Raw genomic sequence first — 22,893 nt, 5'->3', positions numbered from 1 at the left:
TTTTTTTTTTAAAGATTTTATTTATTTATTTGAGACAGAGAGAATGAGATACAGAGAGCATGAGAGGGAGGAGGGTCAGAGGGAGAAGCAGACTCCCTGCCAAGCAGGGAGCCCGATGCGGGACTCGATCCCGGGACTCCAGGATCATGACCTGAGCCGAAGGCAGTCGCTTAACCAACTGAGCCACCCAGGCGCCCAGTTTTAGCCATTCTGACTGGTGTGAGGTGTTATCTCATTGAGGTTTTGATTTGTATTTCCCTGATGCCGAGCGATGTTGAGCACCTTTTCGTGTGTCTGTTGGCCATTTGGATGTCTTCTTTGGAAAAATGTCTGTTCATGTCTTCTGCCCATTTCTTGATTGGATTCTTTGTTCTTTGGGTGTTGAGTTTGATAAGTTCTTTATAGATTTTGGATACTAGCCCTTTATCTGATATGTCATTTGCAAATATCTTCTCCCATTCTGTCAGTTGTCTTTTGGTTTTGTTGACTGTTTCTTTTGCTGTGCAAAAGCTTTTTATCTTAATGAAGTCCCAATAGTTCATTTTTGCCCTTGCTTCCCTTGCCTTTGGCGATGTTTCTAGGAAGAAGTTGCTGCAGCTGAGGTCGAAGAGGTTGCTGCCTGTGTTCTCCTCTAGGATTTTGATGGACTCCTGTCTCACATTTAGGTCTTTCAAGCATTTGGAGTCTATTTTTGTGTGTGGTGTAAGGAAACGGTCCAGTTTCATTCTTCTGCATGTGGCTGTCCAATTTTCCCAACACCATTTGTTGAAGAGACTGTCTTTTTTCCATTGGACATTCTTTCCTGCTTTGTCAAAGATGAGTTGACCATAGAGTTGAGGGTCCATTTCTGGGCTCTCTATTCTGTTCCATTGATTTATGTGTCTGTTTTTGTGCCAGTACCATACTGTCTTGATGATGACAGCTTTGTAATAGAGCTGGAAGTCTGGAATTGTGATGCCACCAGCTTTGGTTTTCTTTTTCAACATTCCTCTGGCTATTCGGGGTCTTTTCTGGTTCCATACAAATTTTAGGATTATTTGTTCCATTTCTTTGAAAAAAGTGGATGGTATTTTGATAGGGATTGCATTGAATGTGTAGATTGCTCTAGGTAGCATTGACATCTTCACAATATTTGTTCTTCCAATCCATGAGCATGGAACGTTTTTCCATTTCTTTGTGTCTTCCTCAATTTCTTTCATGAGTACTTTCTAGTTTTCTGAGTAAAGATTCTTTGCCTCTTTGGTTAGATTTATTCCTGAGTATCTTATGGTTTTGGGTGCAATTGTAAATGGGATCGACTCCTTAATTTCTCTTTCTTCTGTCTTGTTGTTAGTGTATAGGAATGCCACTGATTTCTGTGCATTGATTTTATATCCTGCCACTTTACTGAATTCCTGTATGAGTTCCAGCAGTTTTGGGGAGGAGTCTTTTGGGTTTTCCACATAAAGTACGATATCATCTGCAAACAGTGAGAATTTGACTTCTTCTTTGCCAATTTGGATGCCTTTTATTTCTTTTTGTTGTCTGATTGCTGTGGCTAGGACTTCTAATACTATGTTGAATAGCAGTGGTGATAGTGGACATCCCTGCCACGTTCCTGACCTTAGGGGGAAAGCTCTCAGTTTTTCCCCATTGAGAATGATATTCGCTGTAGGTTTTTCATAGATGGCTTTTATGATATTGAGGTATGTACCCTCTATCCCTATACTCTGAAGAGTTTTGATCAAGAAAGGATGCTGTACTTTGTCAAATGCTTTTTCTGCATCTATTGAGAGGATCATATGATTCTTGTTCTTTCTTTTATTAATGTATTGTGTCACATTGATTGATTTGTGGATGTTGAACCAACCTTGCAGCCCAGGGATAAATCCCACTTGGTCTTGGTGAATAATCCTTTTAATGTACTGTTGGATCTTACTGGCTAGTATTTTGGTGAGAATTTTTGCATCCATGTTCATCAAGGATATTGGTCTGTAATTCTCCTTTTTGATGGGGCCTTTGTCTGGTTTTGGGATCAAGGTAATGGCGGCCTCATAAAATGAGTTTGGAAGTTTTCCTCCCATTTCTATTTTTTGGAACAGTTTCAGAAGAATAGGTATTAATTCTTCTTTAAATGTTTGGTAGCAGTCCCCTGGGAAGCCATCTGGCCCTGGGCTTTTGTTTGTTGGGAGATTTTTGATGACTGCTTCAATTTCCTTAGTGGTTATAGGTCTGTTCAGGTTTTCTATTTCTTCCTGGTTCAGTTTTGGTAGTTGATACATCTCTAGGAATGCATCCATTTCTTCCAGATTATCTAATTTGCTGGCATATAGTTGCTCATGATATGTTCTTATAATTGTTTGTATTTCTTTGGTGTTGGTTGTGATCTCTCCTCTTTCATTCATGATTTTGTTTATTTGGGTCCTTTCTCTTTTGTTTTTGATAAGTCTGGCCAGGGGTTTATCAATCTTGTTAATTCTTTCAAAGACCAGCTCCTAGTTTTGTTGATATGTTCTACTGTTCTTTTGGTTTCTATTTCATTGATTTCTGCTCTGATCTTTATTATTTCTCTTCTCCTGCTGGGTTTAGGCTTTATTTGCCGTTCTTTCTCCAGCTCCTTTAGGTGTAGGGTTAGGTTGTGTATTTGAGACCTTTCTTGTTTCTTGAGAAAGGCTTGTATTGCTATATACTTTCCTCTTAGGACTGCCTTTGCTGCATCCCAAAGATTTTGAACAGCTGTGTTTTCATTTTCATTTGTTTCCATGAATTTTTTAAATTCTTCTTTAATTTCCTGGTTGACCCATTCATTCTTTAGTAGGATGCTCTTTGGCCTCCATGTATTTGAGTACTTTCCAACTTTCCTCTTGTGATTGAGTTCTAGTTTCAAAGCATTGTGGTCTGAAAATATGCAGGGAATGATCCCAGTCTTTTGGTACCGGTTGAGACCTGATTTGTGACCTAGGATGTGATCGATTCTGGAGAATGTTCCATGGGCACTAGAGAAGAATGTGTATCCTGTTGCTTTGGGATGGAATGTTCTGAATATATCTGTGAAGTCCATTTGGTCCAGTGTGTCATTTAAAGTCTTTATTTCCTTGTTGATCTTTTGCTTAGATAATCTGTCCATTTCAGTGAGGGGGATGTTAAAGTCCCCCACTATTATTGTATTGTTGTCAATGTGTTTCTTTGAGTTTGTTATTAATTGCCTTATATAATTGGCTGCTCCCATGTTAGGGGCATAGATATTTACAGTTGTTAGATCTTCTTGTTGCATAGACCCTTTAAGTAGGATATAGTGTCCTTCCTCATCTCTTATTATAGTCTTTGGTTTAAAATCTAATTTGTCTGATATAAGGATTGCCACCCCAACTTTCTTTTGATGTTCATTAGCATGGGAAATGGTTTTCCACCCCCTCACTTTCAATCTGGAGGTGCCTTTGCATCTAAAATGAGTCTCTTGCAGACAGCATATCGATGGGTCTTGTTTTTTTATCCAATCTGATAGCCTGTGTCTTTTTACTGGGGCATTTAGCCCATTTACATTCAGGGTAACTATTGAAAGATATGAACTTAGTGCCATTGTATTGCCTGTAAGGTGACTGTTACTGCATATTGTCTGTGTTCCTTTCTGGTCTATGTTGCTTTTAGGCTCTCTCTTTGCTTAGAGGACCCCTTTCAATATTTCTTGTAGGGCTGGTTTCGTGTTTGCAAATTCCTTTAGTTTTTGTTTGTCTTTGAAGCTTTTTATCTCTCCTTCTATTTTCAGTGACAGCCTAGCTGGATATAGTATTCTTGGCTGCATATTTTTCTCATTTAGTGCTCTGAATATATCCTGCCAGTCCTTTCTGGCCTGCCAGGTCTCTGTGGATAGGTCTGTTGCCAATCTAATGTTTCTACCATTGTAGGTTACGTCTCATCTCCCGAGCTGCTTTCAGGATTTTCTCTTTGTCTCTGAAGCTCATAAGTTTTACTATTAGATGTTGGGGTGTTGACTTATTTTTATTGATTTTGAGGAGGGTTCTCTGTGCCTCCTGGATTTTGATGCCTGTTTCCTTCCCCAAATTAGGGAAGTTCTCTGCTATAATTTGCTCCAATATACCTTCTGCCCCTCTCTCTCTTTCTTCTTCTTCTGGGATCCCAATTATTCTAATATTGTTTCGTCTTATGGTATCACTTATCTCTCGATTCTGCCTTCGTGATCCAGTAGTTGTTTATCTCTCTTTTTCTCAGCTTCTTTATTTTCCATCATTTGGTCTTCTATATCACTAATTCTCTCTTCTGCCTCATTTATCCTATCAGTTAGAGCCTCCATTTTTGACTCCACCTCATTAATAGCCCTTTTAATTTCGACTTGGTTAGATTTTAGTTCTTTTATTTCTCTAGAAAGGGTTTCTCTAATATCTTCCATGCTTTTTTCAAGCCCACCTAGTATCTTTAAAATCGTCATTCTGAACTCTAGTTCTGACATCTTACTAATGTCCATATTGATTAGGTCCCTGGCAGTCGGTACTGCCTCTTGTTCTTTTTTTTGAGGTGATTTTTTCCGTCTTGTCATTTTGTCCAGAGGAGAATAGGTGAATGAGAGAACAAAATGCTAACAGGGTAACAACAACCCCAGAAAAATATACACTAAATAAATGAGAAGAGACCTCAGGTTTTTAGATGAATCCACAAAAAAATGTTTACAGCATAAGTTCCAGTTCAGGCAGATACCTGAAAGGCACACATGCCAATGTGGTGACCACCATCGCCAGCCGGCCCATCCCCTTCCTGGTGACCACGGCTGCCGCCACCGAGCAACTGACACTGACTAACAAGTAACTAACTACTTGCGGCTGCCGAGTCTGCCGTGCGCTCCCAGCCGCCCGCCGCCCGCCCAGCCCACCAGCCTCTCATTATAAATTTCTAATTCAGTTTATTTGCAGTCAGAGAAACTGGCATGTGTGGTACTGATTATGTGAAATCAGTTGAGATGCCATCAAGTATGTCATCGAGTTTTATAAATATTCCATGTGTGCTTGAAAAGAATATATGTGCTCTAATTGTTCGATGAAAATTTCTGCATATGTTGTTAGGCCAAGCTTGTTAATTGTATTGTTTAAATTTTCTATATATTTTTTAAAAGATTTTATTTATTTATTTGAGAGAGAGAGAATGAGAGACAGAGAGCATGAGAGGGAAGAGGGCAGAGGGAGAAGCAGACCCCCTGCTGAGCAGGGAGCCCGATGTGGGACTCGACCCCGGGACTCCAGGATCATGACCTGAGCCGAAGGCAGTTGCTTAACCAACTGAGCCACCCAGGCGCCCCTAAATTTTCTATATTTTTACTGATTTCTCTATCTTTGCTATTTGACCTTCATTAGCCCCCATGACACTTTCTGTTGTAAGTCTATTTTGTCTGATATCCATAGAGTGATACCAGTTCTTGGTTAGTATTTGGGTAATATATATTTTTTGCCTCCTTTTACTTCTAACCTTCTGTGTTGTTTTGTTTTAGTCCTATCTCTTGAAAATAGCTCATAGCTTTTCAGTTTTTATCCAAACTGACAATCTCTTTTACTGGCTGGCAAGTTAAATACATTTACATTTATTGTATTGATATATTTGAACATGCTATTGTATGATTTTTAAAATTTTTACTTGTTCTTCAAAAAAAAATTTTTTTTACTTGTTCTTCTATTTTTATGTTTCCTCTTTCTCCTTCTTTGTCTTTTTCAATGATTAAATTTTGATAAATATCTCCTTCCCTCATTACTTCTCTATTTTTCTATCAGTTTGGAACTTATCCTTCTGGTTTTATTTTTAGTAATTACCCCTGCAATTTTATCAAGCATACTAACACAAGATGTTAAAATTAAATAATATCTTTACTCTCCTTCCAGTCACAAAAGGGCTTTAGGACTCTTGCACTTACATCTTCTTCTCCCACCTTGACTTCCATTCTATTGTTATCTAACATTTCCCTTTTTTTATTCCCACAAATTAGATATTGTTACTGTTACTTGAGACAAACATTGCCTATTTGGAATTAGTGCTTTGTTTACTATTTTATTTGCCAACCATTCCTTCATGCATCTCAAGCTGTCTTTCCAAGATCCTTTTCCTTCTTGAAGTAAATCCTCCAGAAGTTCCTTTCCAGTAGGTCTCTGGGTGGTAAACTGCTCCAGCTTTGTTTACCTACAAACGTTTTATTTTATCCTCTTTTTTTGTTTTGTTTTGTTTTTAAATTAATCTTTTTTTTATGAGTTACACAAATCATTTCCTGTTGTCATCTTATTTAAACAGAAAAGGCAAAGTCCTTTTGTTTTGGAGAGGAGTGACTAAGCCTGCATTTAATGACACACCCCTGAGAAATGGTTTGCAATAAATAACAGCACAGAGGAACTAGAAACCCCCAAGCTGATTTCAGCAAACAACACTGTTGTTCTCTATCAACACTGTTGTATTCTTTAATGATTGTTTTTGCTGGGAATGCATTTCTAAATTAGCAATTATTTTCTCTCAACACCTTAAAACTGTGTTTCCACTGTCTTCTGGCTTCCATTGATGATGCAAAAATCCGCTATCAGTTTAACTGCTGTTCCTTTGTAAGTATTCTAACTTTTCTGGCTGTTTTCAAGGTAGTTATTTATTTATTTACCAAACCTATGACAATTTCACCATTTATTTGCCTTCGGAGCTGTGCAGTTTCACTACTGCATGTCTGCATGTGGGTATCTTATTTTTCCTGCTTGGGATACACTGTGTTTCCTAATTCTGTGGATTGGGGTTATTTCTCAGTGCTCCCCTAGAGCATGCTGACACCATTGTCCTTCCTCATGTTCTCCTTTTTCTTTTTCTACACCTCCAGCCAGACACACATTAGACCTTCTCACTCTAGCCTCTGGATGAATCCTTCAAATGCATGCATTTTCTCTTTACCTGTGAGCAATCCATTATGCATTTTTTCAACTTAAATATTTTTTTTTCATTTCCAAATGTTTCATATTCTTAAGGCTGTTTCTTTATTCCTAATCACTTATTGTTATATATTCTTCCTGGTGATTTCTCCAACATAGCTATCCTATACCTTGTATTTGGTAATTCAGACACCTGTAATCCTTGGGAGGCTACATCTGATGGTTCTTGCTTCAGCTGCCTCTCACTCACACTGCCTGTTTCTCATGTATTTGGTAATCTTTGCCTATGAGGCCATACCACTTCAAGAGGCAAGCTTCCCCTCCAGAGGACCACTTCTGTCTCTTCTTGGGAGTTGAAGATACCCCTACCAGGACCACTAAAACCCTCCTCTAAGGTTTTGGTTCAGAGCCAAGAACCTCAGATGCAGTTCCCCCTCCTCATTACAGTTCTAAGGATCAGATTGCCCACAATCGTGCTGCTATAGGAATGTGGCCTTTGGAAGACCCTACTTCTCCCAGCTGCCTGCAGGTCTACATCAGAGCCATTGTTACTCAAGCTCCCACCATGATCTTGTCCCGTTTCTTCCTTCCAGAGCCCCTGGCTGCCTTGGCCTCTGCCCCTCACTCTTAGAACTCTGCTTTCATTTGTCTGGTTTGGGGCCATGATGCCTGAAAACATCTCCTACCTTTGAGAGACCAGCAATGTCTCAAAGGGTGCATCTCATCTGAAGTCTAACTGCTGTGGAACAGGGCGATCTCTTGGAGCTCCTAGACATTCATGATACTGCCACTATTTTTTTTCTAGCCCAAACATAACCTACAACAATTTCACCATTTATTTTTCATCTCCTTATTTTAAACCCACTATTCCCAATCGTTAAAATCTTTCAACAGAGATTCTATCATGGATCTTGTCAGTGTTATCTGTGCTTTGTGTGCATTTATCCAAGTTTCTGAACAGATGAATAAGACAAAATCTATCCCAGCACTCCGTTAGTGCTCAAGGCAAGATCTTTCATACTCATTCATTTTTCATTCATGTAACATTTATTGAGCATCAACTCTGCTAGGTGCTATGTCGGACACTGTGCTAGATACTGGGAATCCCTGACTTCAAGGAGCTTACAGTCTTATTACCACATCACTTCTCCCAGTGAGCTTAATTAAGCTGAGTAGAAGCAGGTGGGCTAGAGATCTGAGCATCTGGCTGTTTACCACCCTGTCCCTGCTTTGCTGATGGTAATGGATGTTAAAAGTCATACCTCCTTCAAGCTTCCCCTTCTACAACTTGATATAAGGTTCAGTCACAAGAGTCTCAGGCATCACATTTGGGGGTCCTACCATTTGAAAGTAACCCCAACTCTGGGTCTGGGCAGTGTGGGTGTTAGGTGTCCCTCCATAAGCTGGCCTTCCTCCTTGCCTGCTGTCTCAATTTGCAGGGTGTGATCTAGCGGTCCCACACCCTGCCACCCAGGTCCACTGCTGGCCCTGCACTGGGGATGGCCAAACTGGACATCATCACCCAACTAGTGCTCTGAAGCAGCTTTATTGAGCTGGTGAAAGAGCCAGACTTTATTTTCCCAGGTATCAAATGGACACCTGATGAGAATGGAGTCATTGCCTTTGACTGCAGAAATCGTGGCTGGTAAGAGCTGCAGGGGAAAGGTTTCTGGTGCTGGCATCTCTCCTATAACCTCTGGGTTCTGCCTAGTTCTCTTGTGGTCTCTGCCCCACCCCCACCACCAGCCAAGGGCCTCAGGTGTGTAGAACCTTAACCCCACACGAGAGCAGGAAGAGTTGCCGGCTGCATTTCTCCTTGTCTCTGCAGCTGCCCTTGCTCCAGGACTCATCACATCTGTCTTCACCACCTCAAACCTCCTCACAGGACATTGAGCTGTCTCTAAATCAGCGTTCTACCAAACTTTCCTCTCCTTCCACATGCCTCCTCTGGCAGATTTGTAACAAAATCTGAGGGTGGAATCCAACTATATCCCTCCCTGCTGTCTGGCTCTCCAGGACACTGGTTGGTCCAAAACGAAGAGGATAAGGGTTACCACTGGGACTTAACCTTGCTCCCACCTGACAGGCCTATTAGATGTGCACATTCCCAGCTGTTGACCCCAAAATGGCTTTAGAACTATGCTGAGTGTATAAAACCTAGCTTTGATGGATCACTAACCTGAACCTTGGGCACACTTGAGCCAGAATCTGAATAGAAATAATTAGAGACTCAGTTGGGAGGCTGTTATGGCTTTGGTTTTCCTATCATTGGCCTGTGCTTTCTTTCGGCTAAAGGTACATTCAAGCTGCTACTTCTCCCAAGGACATAGTGATTGTGGTGGATACGAGTGGTAGTATGAAGGGGCTGCGGATGACTATCGCCAAGCACACCATCTCCACCATCCTGGACACACTGGGGGAGAATGACTTTGTTAACATCATCGCGGTAAATGTGCCTTCCTGCTCTAGAATAGCTCTCCCTAGGAAAAAACCTTTCCTCTGCCTGCACTAGAATGACCTATACTTATAATCACTTGATGCTTCATACTGTATAATGATTCTCTCCTCTGAAGCCGGGGCTTCTAAGCTAAGGTCGGACCAAGGATGGCCTTCAAGAGGTCCACAGAGTTTCTGAAATTATGTGTAAAATGTGTGCATCCATTTTTTTCTGATTCCATAGATTTCATCAGTTTCTCAGATGAGTCTGAGAATAATAATTAAGAGGCACTGACCCTGAGCAAATACCTAACTTACCCCCATCCATGTGCTCTTGACTGGTACCCATCTCTGGAACAGCCTCTCCATTATGGTTAGGATGAGTGAACCCTGGGCTCTTGCTTTTTACATTTTCAGCCCTTCCACTTCTTTCATCCCACCCAAATCCAGATGCATCAGGAGAAGGGGAACATAGGTGCATAGGTTGTGGGGGCCTAGAAAGGGCCCAGCAAACCCTGGTCCTGCTTTCACCACAAATCTTCCTGAGGATAGCTCTGCCTGCCCTAGAAAAGTAATGAAGGAGAGGGATGAAGCAGAAAGAAATGGGAAGATACAAGTCAGGAATGTAATGAAAGGGCAGGCAAGCTCTGTCCTCCAAGGACGCAGAGTTGACTGCCACCTTGGAGGCATCATTTTGAAGGTCACATGATCCAAAACTTTCCCCCATCGGCTTGTCACAGTGCTGAAAATGCTTGCCTTCAGTGGGATTTATGTATCTAGTAAAGGGATACCAAGGCAAAATGATTTAACTTCAAAATGTTCATCCCAGGGTATGAGAAGGGCCCCCCCTCATCCCTGAATTGCTCCCCTGAGGCCTACATCATTTAGCCACTTGCACCACTCCTGGACCCCACCCTCCCGATCTCCACCACCTTTCCATCCCTGGTCATGATCTGCAGCAGCGACAGGACAGCTACGAGATCAGGTCTGACACCTCCGGGAGAGTGGGGGGAGCTCCTGCTCCTCCTGCAGAGCCTGCCCCACCTCTCTCCCAACCCTTCTCCTGCGGTTTGGGGAGAAGTAGGGGAAGCATTTGCTCCCAATGTTCCCCCAGAACACCCCACCATTTGCCCTAGAACTTGCATGCACTCCTACCACTGTGTCACCATCATCTCCCTTTCTCTCCCTCTCATTTATTTTCTTTTTTTAAGATTTTATTTGAGAGAGCGCTAGAGACAAGCAGACTCCCTGCTGAGGGCAGAGCCTGATGTGGGCTTGATACCACGGCCCTGAGACCACGACCTGAGCTGAAATCAAGAGTCGGCTGCTCAACCGACTGAGCCACCCAGGCGCCCCTCCCTTTCTTATTTAAACAGAAGTGGATTAAAGACATCTTGAAGATTTGAATTTTAACTATAAGGAAGTGGAGTGATTAAGAAAAAGAGGGCAGTAATAATTCATCTTTTTCCCTTCCCATTCCTTGTGGATAGCTAGAAGATCTTCATCATAAGTGCAAGGCAAAGGGTGAAAGAACACAGTTCCTAATCCCCAGACCCAGGCCCTGGGGAGGGGTCTGCACATGGAAGCCTCTGGGATTCTCATGGAAGGCACTTTGTCTAGTCATAGGGGTGAAGACCAAAGGGATTCTCTCAGTACCTTCAGGTTCTCTGTGTTCTGGGAGATGGACATCACTCAGCCAGCCACCTGAAAAAAATGGTCCAAGACTAGGATTTGAGGGAGAATTTTTGGAGTTAATGCCTCACTGTTCTCTGTAGTGCCTTCTCTCTACTCAGGAGAACTGCCAGAAGCATAGGGTACCCCAAGATAATATTATATACGTGCCTAGGTAACCTGTGAATTGCCTGAGCTTTTTCACTGGGTCCTGACATTCCAAACTGACCCAGTCTGTTCTCCTGTCCCCTCTGCCCTTTGCAACTACAGTACAGTGACTACATCCATTACATCGAGCCTTGTTTTAAAGGGATCCTTGTCCAGGCGGATCGAGACAATCGTGAGGTGAGTGTCCACCATCAGGTGAGTGCCTGATTCTTCTGAGTCCCTGCTCTGATTAGGATGGTGGGCAGTCACCTGTACAGACTGCCTGATGGCCCCCTTTACTTATTCCCATGGCACTTGGAAAGAGGACAAAGAAGTTACCCATGTAAATACACCCAAGAAATTGCTTCATAAATATGCTGCTTGCCTATCAGAGCAAATAGTGAGCACAGAGAGATCTTCCATCCAAGGGAAATCTCACTTATTCAGGACTGCTTTTTCACTCTATGGATTATCCAAGACTCAGTTTCCCTCTTTGCCTCTTCCATGGGCCTTTCCACTATATCAGTCACAAGGAGCTTCCCCAAAAGGAAGAGAAGTTCAAACCCATTAGATTGAGTCCTTCTCAAAGGCCAAGGAGGAGAGGCAACTTTTTTAAAAAGGAAAAGTTTTCATGTGACAGATCCTTCTTCCTGTGACTGGGGAATTTGAGTTTGGCTTCTTCTTGAATCCGGGCCTCAGGTTGGACCCTGGAGCCCCTGGTGGCCTCCCTGGTTTCTCCTGTGAAATGTTCATTGTTAATTACATTGGGCTGGGTGCGGAAGGTGCTGGGGACCTGGGAACCTGGGCAGTGGCTCCTAGCAGTCTGCCTGGACTGTCACCCTGCTCTGGATAGGCTCACACTTGGCATTTCCTTCTAGTAGTGGGGTTGTGTTTGCACCCAGCCACTTACACTCTTTCAGTTTATCTTGGGGGCATTTGAGAAACATCTATTGTAGGGATCCAGCCATGAAATTAGCTGGATCATGAAGAGATGGATCCTGCAATTATGCTCTGGGAAAACAGCTCTAAACAGCCTCTGAAATTAAGACCAAAGATGAGGGGCGCCTGGGTGGCTCAGTCGTTAAGCGTCTGCCTTCAGCTCAGGTCATGATCCCAGGGTCCTGGGATCGAGCCCTGCATCATGCTCCCTGCTCTGCGGGAAGCCTGCTTCTCCCTCTCCCACTCCCCCTGCTTGTGTACCCTCTCTCACTGTGTCTCTCTCTGTCAAATAAATAATAAAATCTTAAAAAAAAAAAAAAGACCAAAGATGAAAGTTCCCTGGCTGTTGATCCACTGACCCTCCTCTAATTTCTTACCCGTGACAGCATTTCAAACAGCTGGTAGATGAGCTGATGGTCAGGGGTGTGGGGGTCGTGAACCAAGCCTTGATCGAAGCCTTCCAGATCCTGAAGCAGGTACCCACACATGGTGAAGCTGGGGAAGAGTGAAAGGTTGGGAGACAGGGTGGAGGTGTGGGGAGGGTAGTAGATGGCCTGCAGTTACGGTGCCTGCCCTTTCCCCACACAGTTCCAAGAGGCCCGGCAAGGAAGCCTCTGCAACCAGGCCATCATGCTGATCACCGATGGGGCCGTGGAGGACTATGAGCCAGTGTTTAAGAAGTACAACTGGCCGGACTGCAAGGTTACTCTTCTGGTGGAAGTCAAGAGGGCAGGGGAAGGGACCAAAGGAAGTGTTCTCCTACTGCCTGCATGGGATAACCAATAGTGCCCAGAAAAACCAGGCCTGCCCTGAGTTCAAATGTTCTGCCCCATTAGACCTGTTAGTATATTCAGATAGTATGTCCCAGACTGGTGTTCCAAAATTATGTTGACCCTAGGCACAGAGGTCTCATGTGAGAAAGAGTTCAGGGTGAGAAATCAGATGTGGTGTTGAGAGGAAAACTGCCAGGCTGTTACCCTCCGCCCTGTACCTGGCCCATGTCACCATGGCCCTGGCAAGTCCCGTCGCTGCCTGGACCTCAGGATCCTTTCTGGTCAATAGGATGAGAGTGGAGAATCCAAAGTCAGCAAAGTGTTTGACCTGACATCCAAGACTCACATAAATAATATTAGCACTACTTATAGCCAGGAATCATGGCTGCTGAGTACATCTGTGTCTTGTGGATTAGGTTCGAGTTTTCACTTATCTTATTGGAAGAGAAGTGACTTTTGCTGACCGCATGAAGTGGATTGCATGCAACAACAAAGGTAGGTGGTGTGTGAGCAGAGCTCCTTGCAGCCTGCACCCAGTCATCAGAGATGCTGAGCCATGGTTCCTGCATGGGGGCCTTGCAGAGGAGCAGTACTGTGTCGAGATGACAGTACCTGCTCTTCCTTCTTACTTGGGAAAAGCTAGACAAAATGTAGATTGCCCCCATGAAACCTTGAGTAAATGCATGATTACCCCTGCAGGGACTCTAAGTCATAAAGTCACCTGAAATGAAACTGAGAGGTTATCTATCCAGTGTTTACAGAAGAGAAAATTCTCTCTTCAGATAAAGCCTATATGAACCACAATACAGACAGAGTGAGAGGCAGGGGTGAGCCCCACAGTTTAAATGTAAGTTCTCTCTTATGTCTAGCCTCCATTCTTCTTGTTGCAAATTAAGCCCATTTACCGTGGTTCTGCTTCCAGACAAAAAGCAGAGGGTCGTCATTTTCTTTAGAATAATGTTTTGGGTGTGGTTGTCATTTGTCTCTGGCCAGAACCCAAGACTTGGGCTTCACAATGCCAGCTTGGGCCCTTGATTCAACCAAAGTTAATTGAGCATGTACTGTGGTGCCTGGCAAAGGGATCAGGATGGACTCAGTCTTGTCCTTGCTACTGTCCAGCAGAGGAGACATACAAGTGAACCATCAGTGGTGATGTTATCTGAAATGTGCTATAAGGGCAGAGGGGCACAGACTATACAGGGGTTGGGAGAGTGACGTGACAGGAGAGGTACTTCCTCCATTTGGAGGCAGCAGGGAGAACTTCTTAAAGGAAGAGGTGTCTACACTGAGACATAAAGAATGGTAGGAATCAGCCAGACATAGAGAGCATGGAAGAGTGTTCCAGACAGAGGGTCTGAGACAAGAGGCATCTGGGAGTGAAAAGCAGTTTCAGTTTTTGGAGGGTGGAATGAATGTTTTGTGGGAGGTGATAAGCAATGAGACCAGAGAGGTAAACATGTTCTAAGTCATTCATAGCCTTGTAAGCCATTTGCTCTTTTAAATATCACCTTGGCTACAACAATGAGGCTATAGCACCCCTCCCTGTAACCGAGGAAGGACAGTGGTCAGAGAAAGGGGGTTGGGAGGCACTGAGCCACTGTCTTGGACTGTACTCCCTGAAAATGGATCCCAAGACAGAGCTGCATTCAGGAGAGGGTGCTCTTGGAAGATAACCCTGTAAGGAAGTAAGAAGGGCACCATTATGAGAGGGAAGCCAATCCACACAATCCTTGCTGCTGAGGCCCTGCTGCTCCTGTGGCATCTCTGGATTGGGAAGGCCCCCCAGAATTCTCCTAGGTTGAGACAGCACCACCGGCCTCCAGCTGTCCCCAGGAAAGAGCATAACCTTGGGGGGAAGTAGTCCCCTGTGACCCAGGGAAGCTCCCAGTGAAGAGCCCACCTATAAGCTGAGAGCAGCCGGGGGAGAGTGTGTGGGTCCTGGAGAGCAATTCCAAGGGTGACCCCAGCTTTTCACAACCACAAGACCCTTTCCTCTGTCAGGCTACTACACGCAGATCTCCACGCTGGCAGATGCACAGGAGAACGTGATGGAGTACCTGCACGTGCTCAGCCGCCCTATGGTCATCAACCATGACCATGACATCACCTGGACAGAAGCCTACATGGACAGCAAGGTGGGGGCCTGACCCTGCTCCAGAGTTAGGGGCCCCAGGGAATAAGAGGTAACTTCCTGGGTCAGGAGAGAGGTGAGCAGAGCACCTCCTCAGGAGATGGTGTGAAGGGGTGAACATACTCAGCCCACTAGAAGACCCTTGCATGTATGCTGCCCCCAGAGACCCAGAAACCCAGTGAGCAGACCTGTCCAAGGCTGCCCTCCAGAGCAGAGCCCCTCTGCTCCAGACTTGTTCCTTCCTGCTTCCCATTGTCCTCACAGCCCCCATTGTTTTCTCTCCTACCTGTTTCAGGAAGAGAGGAGTCTGACCAGTAATTCAAGATGCTATGGCTTCATCAGGTGCTCCCCTTCCTGGGCCCCTGTACTTTCAGAAACTGTCTATGAGTTGCAGTGACTTACACAAAGGAATAGATAACCAAAGCAGAATGTCAGATGAGATGTTTGGTAGCAAGAGGGACCTTCCTGGCACTTTTCATATCATCTCCCACATGTAGCCACCTGCTTCAGTGATGATGTATCAGCCTGGGATGAAGAGAGATCTGAACACAGTGGCTTAGATAAGAGAGAAGTGTGATTCTCCCTCATCTAAGAGAACTTTAGAGGTGGCCAGCCTGGAGCTGGTGAGGAGCTTCCTGCTCACCAGAGACCCAGACTGTTTCCTGCTATCCCCGTGGCCAACTCTAGGGTCCTCCTGGTTCCAGTAGCTGGTAAAACATTAGTCAACTGAAATCACTCGCTTTCAGAAAATCTTACTTCCAAACTGTCAGCTGAAAAATCAGATGAGGAAGGGGAAGAGACTTGATGGTTAGTGATCTATGTACAGTATAACAAATACAATATTTTAATAATTACATAATGTAAAAGACATTACACTACAATGTCAATCATATGACAACATAAATGTATCAAAGCAACGCTTAAGCAACACCTCAAATTAACATGAGGTTATGTGTCAAATATATCCAATTTTTAAAAAGTTCTTCATTCTCCAAGAAAGAAGACTATAGACCTCCATGGGCTCAGCACAACATTTGGTTGATCCTGATGAAGATCACACATATCAAACATACCTACACACACCACCTGTGAGGGCCTGTCTTTATGATAAAGTGGGGTGCTTGTGTGGAGCCCCTTTCAAGGAGGCTGAAGGAGCCCACACAGTAAGATGAGGTAGTCGGGGAGGAGGACCATCTCAGAGGTGGGGAATGATGTGGCTCTGGCGTTCTCAGTGCGGAAGAGGTTGTGGGTCTGTCTCATGTGTGTTAGGAGTGACCCCGCGATCAGCTACAACTACACCATGGCTTCCCCTTAAGCGGTTCTTCCCCATGTATGCACTTGTGTTTGCAGGTGGCTCAGTGTCAATGTCCTTCTCCCTCTTTTTTTTTTTTAAAGATTTTATTTATTTATTTATTTATTTGAGAGAGAGAGAGAGAGTGAGAGAGCACAAGAGGGGGAAGCGGGAGAGGGAGGAGCAGACTCCCCGCTGAGCAGGGAGCCCGATGCGGGACTCGATCCTGGGACTCCAGGATCATGACCTGAGCTGAAGGCAGTCGCTTAACCAACTGAGCCACCCAGGCGCCCCAATGTCCTTCTCCCTCTTAACTGTCCTGGACTGTTGTGTGTGCCAACCTTGTGTCCATGGCAGAGATTTCTGAGTGTGTGCAGGATGGGTTGTTCCCTGAGCTCAGGCTCATCCTTGGCATGGCCAAGACAGAGGACTTCATGAGCATGTTTGGGAGCTGCGTTGTGGGCTCTGGGGTTCTGACATTTGCCCTGGCTTAGGACTGTTGTTGCTAAGTGACATTGCCCTGGTCCCCTCTCCATCCCACCTCTCTCCTCCAGCATTTCTGCCAGCTCTCCTTTTGCAGAGAAGGGGAACCTCACATGTGGCTTTTTCCTCCTTTTGGAGGGTGACACGTTAGTGGTAGTTGACATTGATGACTGTGGGTCCTCCACTCTATGGACTCTGAGCTTTCTGTCCTTTGCTCTTTCCCCCTTGACAGCTATTCACTTCACAGGCCAAGAACATGATGCTCCTCACCACTGTGGCCATGCCAGTCTTCAGCAAGAAGAATGAAACTGTGAGTGGCCACTCTCTGAGAAGCTGCAACAGGCATTAGAACTTGGGGCCACTGGCGGGCCTCTTTAGACCAATGGTTCTTGACTTGGCTGCACATCAGAGCCACCTTTCACATTCAGATTCCATGCCCTATGCCCAACCAGCTATATCAGAATCTCTTGGTTGGGAAGGGGTGAGGATGGGAGATGGGTTGGGGTCCATATTTCCCAAAGCTCGCCCAATGATTCTGTTCAGCCAGTTTGGAATTGTCCTAGTGCTCTGAACTTGTAACCACTGTCCTGGGATATAAGGCTAGAAAGGTCCCCTTGCCAACCTTCTGGCAAAACAACACTTAACCTACCAGTTTGGGCAGCCTCTAATTTGTTTGTAAAGGCCTCTGGTGAGGGAATTTCTAGAATCTTCCATCCTCCATCTGGTCAGAAAATGTTTCCTTATAAGCTCTGTGTATTTCAGAGCATCCATAGGTTATGGTCCCTTGGATTTTGGTACTTCAGCCTCTGCTATGAAAATTAATATTTCATTCAACTTTGTATTTATTTTAAGTATTACAATTTAAATATTATACTGGAAATTAATCTTCCCAGCAGCTGAGATTACTCCTGTGGCCTCTTCTTGTAGGTTCTAGATTTTTATTCCAAAGATCTCAGCCTAAAATCCAACTGCAGAGGAAGGGTCACATAAGGCCTAAGATGCTTGCTTCCTCTTCCAGACTCTGGGAGAGCCAAGGGTCCAGTCCGGCCCTGTGCACAGGGAAGCCAGGTGCCCCCCTGACCTTGGTGTTTTTCTTTCCAGCGATCCCATGGCATTCTTCTGGGTGTGATGGGCTCTGATGTGGCCCTGAGGGAGCTGATGAAACTGGCGCCCCGGTACAAGGTGAGCCTGGATCAGATGCCTGAGTGGGGAATCACAGGCTCCCTAGGAGCTGTCCTACCAAGCTCAAGAGCCTCTCTGCCGGCAATTAGCCAAGCCCAGAGCTGGATGGGGCCTTGCCATCCAACCCCCAGCGAAGTTCAGGCACTGAGCATGAGAGCAATGGTTTGGACCTCTGGGACCCTTTGTCACCACCAGCTCTGACTTGCTCTGTGGCCTTTAGCAAGTTCTTTCCCTTCCTGGTGCCTCAGTTTTTCAATCTGCTCCTCCATGCCATGCAGTCCTGTTTGGAGAACACATGAGATTACATCATCAAAGCACCTAGAATAGGTGGTGGGAAAGAGGCCAAGTAATGATATGCATTATTGTGGCTGCTATAAACAGTAGAATTTAGAAAGGAATTCAAAATTAATGGCTAGAAGCATGGCGTTGACCCAGTTATATTCCTATTTGAAAAACTCACGGCTGTGAGCTGCCATTTTTAACCACCCTGCAGCCCAACCCTTTCCTAGCTCCAGTTCTCCAACCCAAACAACAGGTCTGACACCCCTCAATCCCTGGTGTTTTGGCAGCTCGGAGTGCATGGATATGCCTTTTTGAACACTAACAATGGCTACATTCTCTCACATCCTGACCTCCGACCCCTGGTAGGTAGAGATCTTATTTGCTTATGGGATCTTAACTATATGGGATTTGGAGATAGTTCATAAAAACAGTTAAAATAATGAACACACATTGGGCTCCATTTAAGAACCAAATGGGTAATATATGGAAAAAATTTAAGTCATGGTCCCTGTCTTCAAATTGTTTGTAATCTAGCAGGAAAAAACAAGGCAAAAATGCATGAACTGATTGATGAATAGTCCAGAGAGCGTGTAATGAAAGTGCAGTTTTCTCTGAAGGACAAGCCACTTATGTTCCTGTCACTGCCTCAGTCACTCCACGCTCCTTTTGGAGCCTGACAGCAGTACCATCAGACCTCGAGGGTCCACCCCAGGGAGTGTGAACATTGAGTTAACAACAAAAATGGCAAGGAAATTCACATAAGAGGTGGGGCAGCAGAGCTGTGGCTCCCCCAAGTTTGTCTTGGGATGTGTTCCTGAGTGCCCCTGCCTCCTTCCTGGCTCCCTCCATCCTGATACAGGGGCTCGGGGGCATTTTCACATGCATCCAACTGAACAACTAATAGCCAAGAAAGAAAGTTGCATCGTTTTATCTAAAACGTCTACCTCCTTTTTCTCAACGGGTTTGCCACCAGAACACAGGTGTCGTGAAAATCACCACTCAACCTAAACCTAAACGGGAAAGGAAAAGACTCACATCAACATCGTCATCATTGGACACAGATTCAGGCAAGTCTACCACCACTAGTCATCTGATCCACAAATGTGGTGGGATTGACAAAAGAACTATCAAAAAATTTGAGGAGGCTGCTGAGACGGGAAAGGGCTCCTTCAAGTATGCCTGGGTCTTGGAAAAACCGAAAGCTGACCGTGAATGTGGTATCACCATTGATATGTCCTTGTGGAAATTCAAGACCAGCAAGTATTATGTGACCATAATTGATGCCCCAGGACACAGAGACTTTATCAAAAACATGATTACAGGCACATCTCAGGCTGACTGTGCTATCCTGATTGTCGCTTCTGGTGTTGGTGAATTTGAAGCTGGTGTCTCCAAGAATGGGCAGACCCGTGAGCATGCCCTTCTGGCTTATACACTGGGTGTAAAACAAGTAATTGTTGGTGTTAACAAGATGGATTCCGCTGAGCCACCCTACAGCCAGAAGAGATATGAGGAAATCATTAAGGAAGTCAGCACCTATATTAAGAAAATTGGCTACAACCCTGACACAGTAGCATTTGTGCCAATTTCTGGTTGGAATGGAGACAACATGCTGGAGCCAAGTGCTAACATGCCTTGGTTCGACGGATGGAAAGTCACCCGTAAAGATGGGAATGCCAGCGGAACCACACTGCTTGAAGCTCTGGATTGCATTCTGCCACCAACTCGTCCAACTGACAAGCCTCTCCAGGACGTCTACAAAATTGGTGGTATTGGTGCTGTCCCTGTGGGCCAGTCAAGACTGGTGTTCTTAAACCTGGCATGGTGGTCACCTTTGCTCCGGTCAATGTTACAACTGAAGTAAAGTCTGTTGAAATGCACCATGAAGCTTTGAGTGAGGCTCGTCCTGGGGACAATGTGGGCTTCAATGTCAAGAACGTATCTGTCAAAGATGTTCGTCGTGGCAATGTGGCTGGTGACAGCAAAAATGACCCACCAATGGAAGCAGCTGGCTTCACGGCTCAGGTGATTATCCTGAACCATCCAGGCTAAATCAGTGCTGGACATGCCCCTGTGCTGGATGGTCACACAGCTCACATTGCTTGCAAGTTTGCTGAGCTGAAAGAGAAGATAGATTGTTGTTCTGGAAAAGAGCTGGATGATGGTCCCAAGTTCTTGAAATCTGGTGATGCTGCCATTGTTGATATGGTTCCTGGCAAGCCTGTGTGTGTTGAGAGCTTCTCTGACTCTCCTCCTCTGGGCCGTTTTGCTGTTCGTGATATGAGACAGATGGTTGCTGTGGGTGTCATCAAAGCAGTGGATGGCGGCAGGAGCAGACAAGGTCACCAAGTCTGCCCAGGAAGCTCAGAAGGCTAAATGAGTATTATCCCTAATACCTGTCACCCCAGTCTTAATCAGTGCTGGCAGAACGGTCTCAGAACTGTTTGTGTCAATTGGCCATTTAAGTTTAAAAGTAAAAGACTGGTTAATGATAACAATGCATCGTAAAACCTTCAGAAGGAAAGGAGAATGTTTTGTGGACCGTTTGTTTTGTGTGTGTGTGTGGCAGTTTTAACTAATTAGTTTTTAAAATCAGTACTTTTTAATGGAAACAACTTGACCAAAAATCTGTCACAGAATTTTGAGACCCATTAAAACAAAAGTTTAATGAGAAAAAAGTAAAAAATAAATTAAAAAAAATAAAATGTCTACCTCCAAGGCTAGGGGCTCCCTGCTGCCTCTGGTTGTGGCACTTGGCCACTATTGCTGACAACAATGGCCACACCTCTTAGTGTGAGTATTGGGAGCAGCAGGGGGAGGGTAGTTAGGTCCTATAGAAACCTTAGCCCTTTCCCCTTCCAGTCTCACACTGAATTGAGATGGCAGCTGAAGACAATAGCTAGCAGAGCACCTTTGTGAGAACTTATTAAGGGGCTCATCTGCCCCAGGGGCCGTTTGGAGAAACCACCCAAAGCACATGTCATTCCAGTTTGGTTCAGATAGATAGATACTGAGTGTTCATAAAGCGACTGAGCTATTTAAGACAAACTATAGAGGTTCATAGCAGAGAGATCAGGGCACACTGGAAGCCATGTTGTCTTCCCAATTCAGACTCTATTGGGCAAGCATCTGAATCCACAATGGGCCACCGACTTGTGGAACCAGTGGGTTCTGTAGGAGGCAGCCCCAGTGGCAACAAAATGACTCAGGAAAAAAAATGTCAATCATGGAGCTGACTTGTAAAATTAAAGGGCACTGGTCAGAAACTCATCTGTCACCATCTCTATAATCTAGATGAATATAAGACTTCAACCAATCAATTAATATCGTGGATCTACTGGGTGACTGATGTTATAACACTCTGAGAATGCTATAAACGAAAGGTAATAGTCTAATTAAGGAAATAAAGTATACACAAATAGACTTACACCAATGAAACAATTAGAGAAAAATACTGTGTAGAGCATTATTACATGACAAACATTACTATGTAAAGCCAACATAATGAGATTCCTAAGGAAAGCACTATCAATTTGTGATAGGTATTAAGGAGAACAATAGTTAAGTTTAAAAAAGAAAAGTAATAGAGGATCTGCCTAGTAACAAACTGAAAGAGGGTCAAGAGCCATACTGTTGGCCTGAAATCTTTCCGTCAGAGCTCAAAGTATGAGTAATTATACAAAGTGGAATTATGGTTTTAACAAGAGGAGTTAGAGATGATTTTTCAGATATCACCAGAATTAGACAATAGCAATGATGAGGAATATTGCACCTTACTCAAAAGAAAGAGAGTCGATGTAAAAGATGGCAGGACAAGGCTGTTTGTCAAGAGCACAGGCATCAGCAAGACCAGAAATGGGAATGTCATCCAAGCATGGGTGAGAAGAAAAAGAAGAATGCAAAAATGATACTGCTGTGGCAGTTACAGTGCAGACCACCCAGATGGGCAAAAAATAAGGGTGACAATTTCTGGAAAAAAGAAAAAACTGGCAGAAGCATGCTTCTGCATGCACAGTGATAGGGGACTTCAAACTTTCAAACATCTTTGGGGGCCTCATTCTACTAAAAGTAAACCCTCTGATTAATTCTTAATTTACCCTGACAATAAACCATCCTTTTCCTTTTTTGATCTATTATTAAACTAAAGCTGGGAAGTGCCGCCAACCTAGTGGCAGATAACTTGACGATAATCTGTCTTGGTATCAGAGAGGGAGGGAGGGAGGGAAGGCAGGGCCAGAAAATAATAACAGTCAAAGACTTGATTAATGGCTCTATGTTGAGCTGGAGGGAGGTCTTTATTAGGCCCTGCAGAATCTGTCTGTCCTTGGCTTTGTCCCATTCAAGAATTCTATCAGCAAGACGAAAACACAGAAACCAGATGACACAAAGTCTGGAAGGTATGGATAATACATTAAGGGAGGAAATTTGTATTCAGAAAGTATTCGTCTCAACAATGGGCTGAAACTAACAAGATGAATATATTAGGATGCATGGAAAGTTCTGCAAAATATTCAATGCTCAAGCATAATATTGAAAAGATGTAATTTAACAGTGTGCCATGCGAGGAAGGCCAAGGGCACTTAAGTGACTGAAACTCGATTTGGGCTGTCTGGGCAATGTAGCTGTCCTGGTAATCCAGCCGAATCAGAGGCAGCAGGCAAAGCCATATGATATTGTGGT

At 44.3% G+C, this 22,893-nt stretch overlaps 1 protein-coding gene across 1 annotated transcript in view; it reads left to right on the top strand.

Moving 5' to 3' along the window:
- Nucleotides 1-22,893, top strand: part of CACNA2D4 (calcium voltage-gated channel auxiliary subunit alpha2delta 4) — a 124,127-nt gene that overhangs the window by 21,259 nt on the left and 79,975 nt on the right. Inside the window, exons 7-16 of the mRNA XM_021690413.1 lie at nt 8,463-8,523; nt 9,174-9,324; nt 11,256-11,330; nt 12,458-12,547; nt 12,660-12,773; nt 13,261-13,339; nt 14,846-14,979; nt 16,982-17,059; nt 17,851-17,931; nt 18,501-18,575. Of these exons, the coding sequence (XP_021546088.1) occupies nt 8,463-8,523; nt 9,174-9,324; nt 11,256-11,330; nt 12,458-12,547; nt 12,660-12,773; nt 13,261-13,339; nt 14,846-14,979; nt 16,982-17,059; nt 17,851-17,931; nt 18,501-18,575 (938 nt within the window). The remainder of the gene's footprint in view (nt 1-8,462; nt 8,524-9,173; nt 9,325-11,255; nt 11,331-12,457; nt 12,548-12,659; nt 12,774-13,260; nt 13,340-14,845; nt 14,980-16,981; nt 17,060-17,850; nt 17,932-18,500; nt 18,576-22,893) is intronic.

The sequence above is a fragment of the Neomonachus schauinslandi genome, chromosome 5 (genome assembly GCF_002201575.2).
Source record: "Neomonachus schauinslandi chromosome 5, ASM220157v2, whole genome shotgun sequence".
NCBI classification, from domain to species: Eukaryota; Metazoa; Chordata; class Mammalia; order Carnivora; family Phocidae; genus Neomonachus; species Neomonachus schauinslandi.
This window is presented reverse-complemented; position numbering and strand designations above follow the sequence as displayed.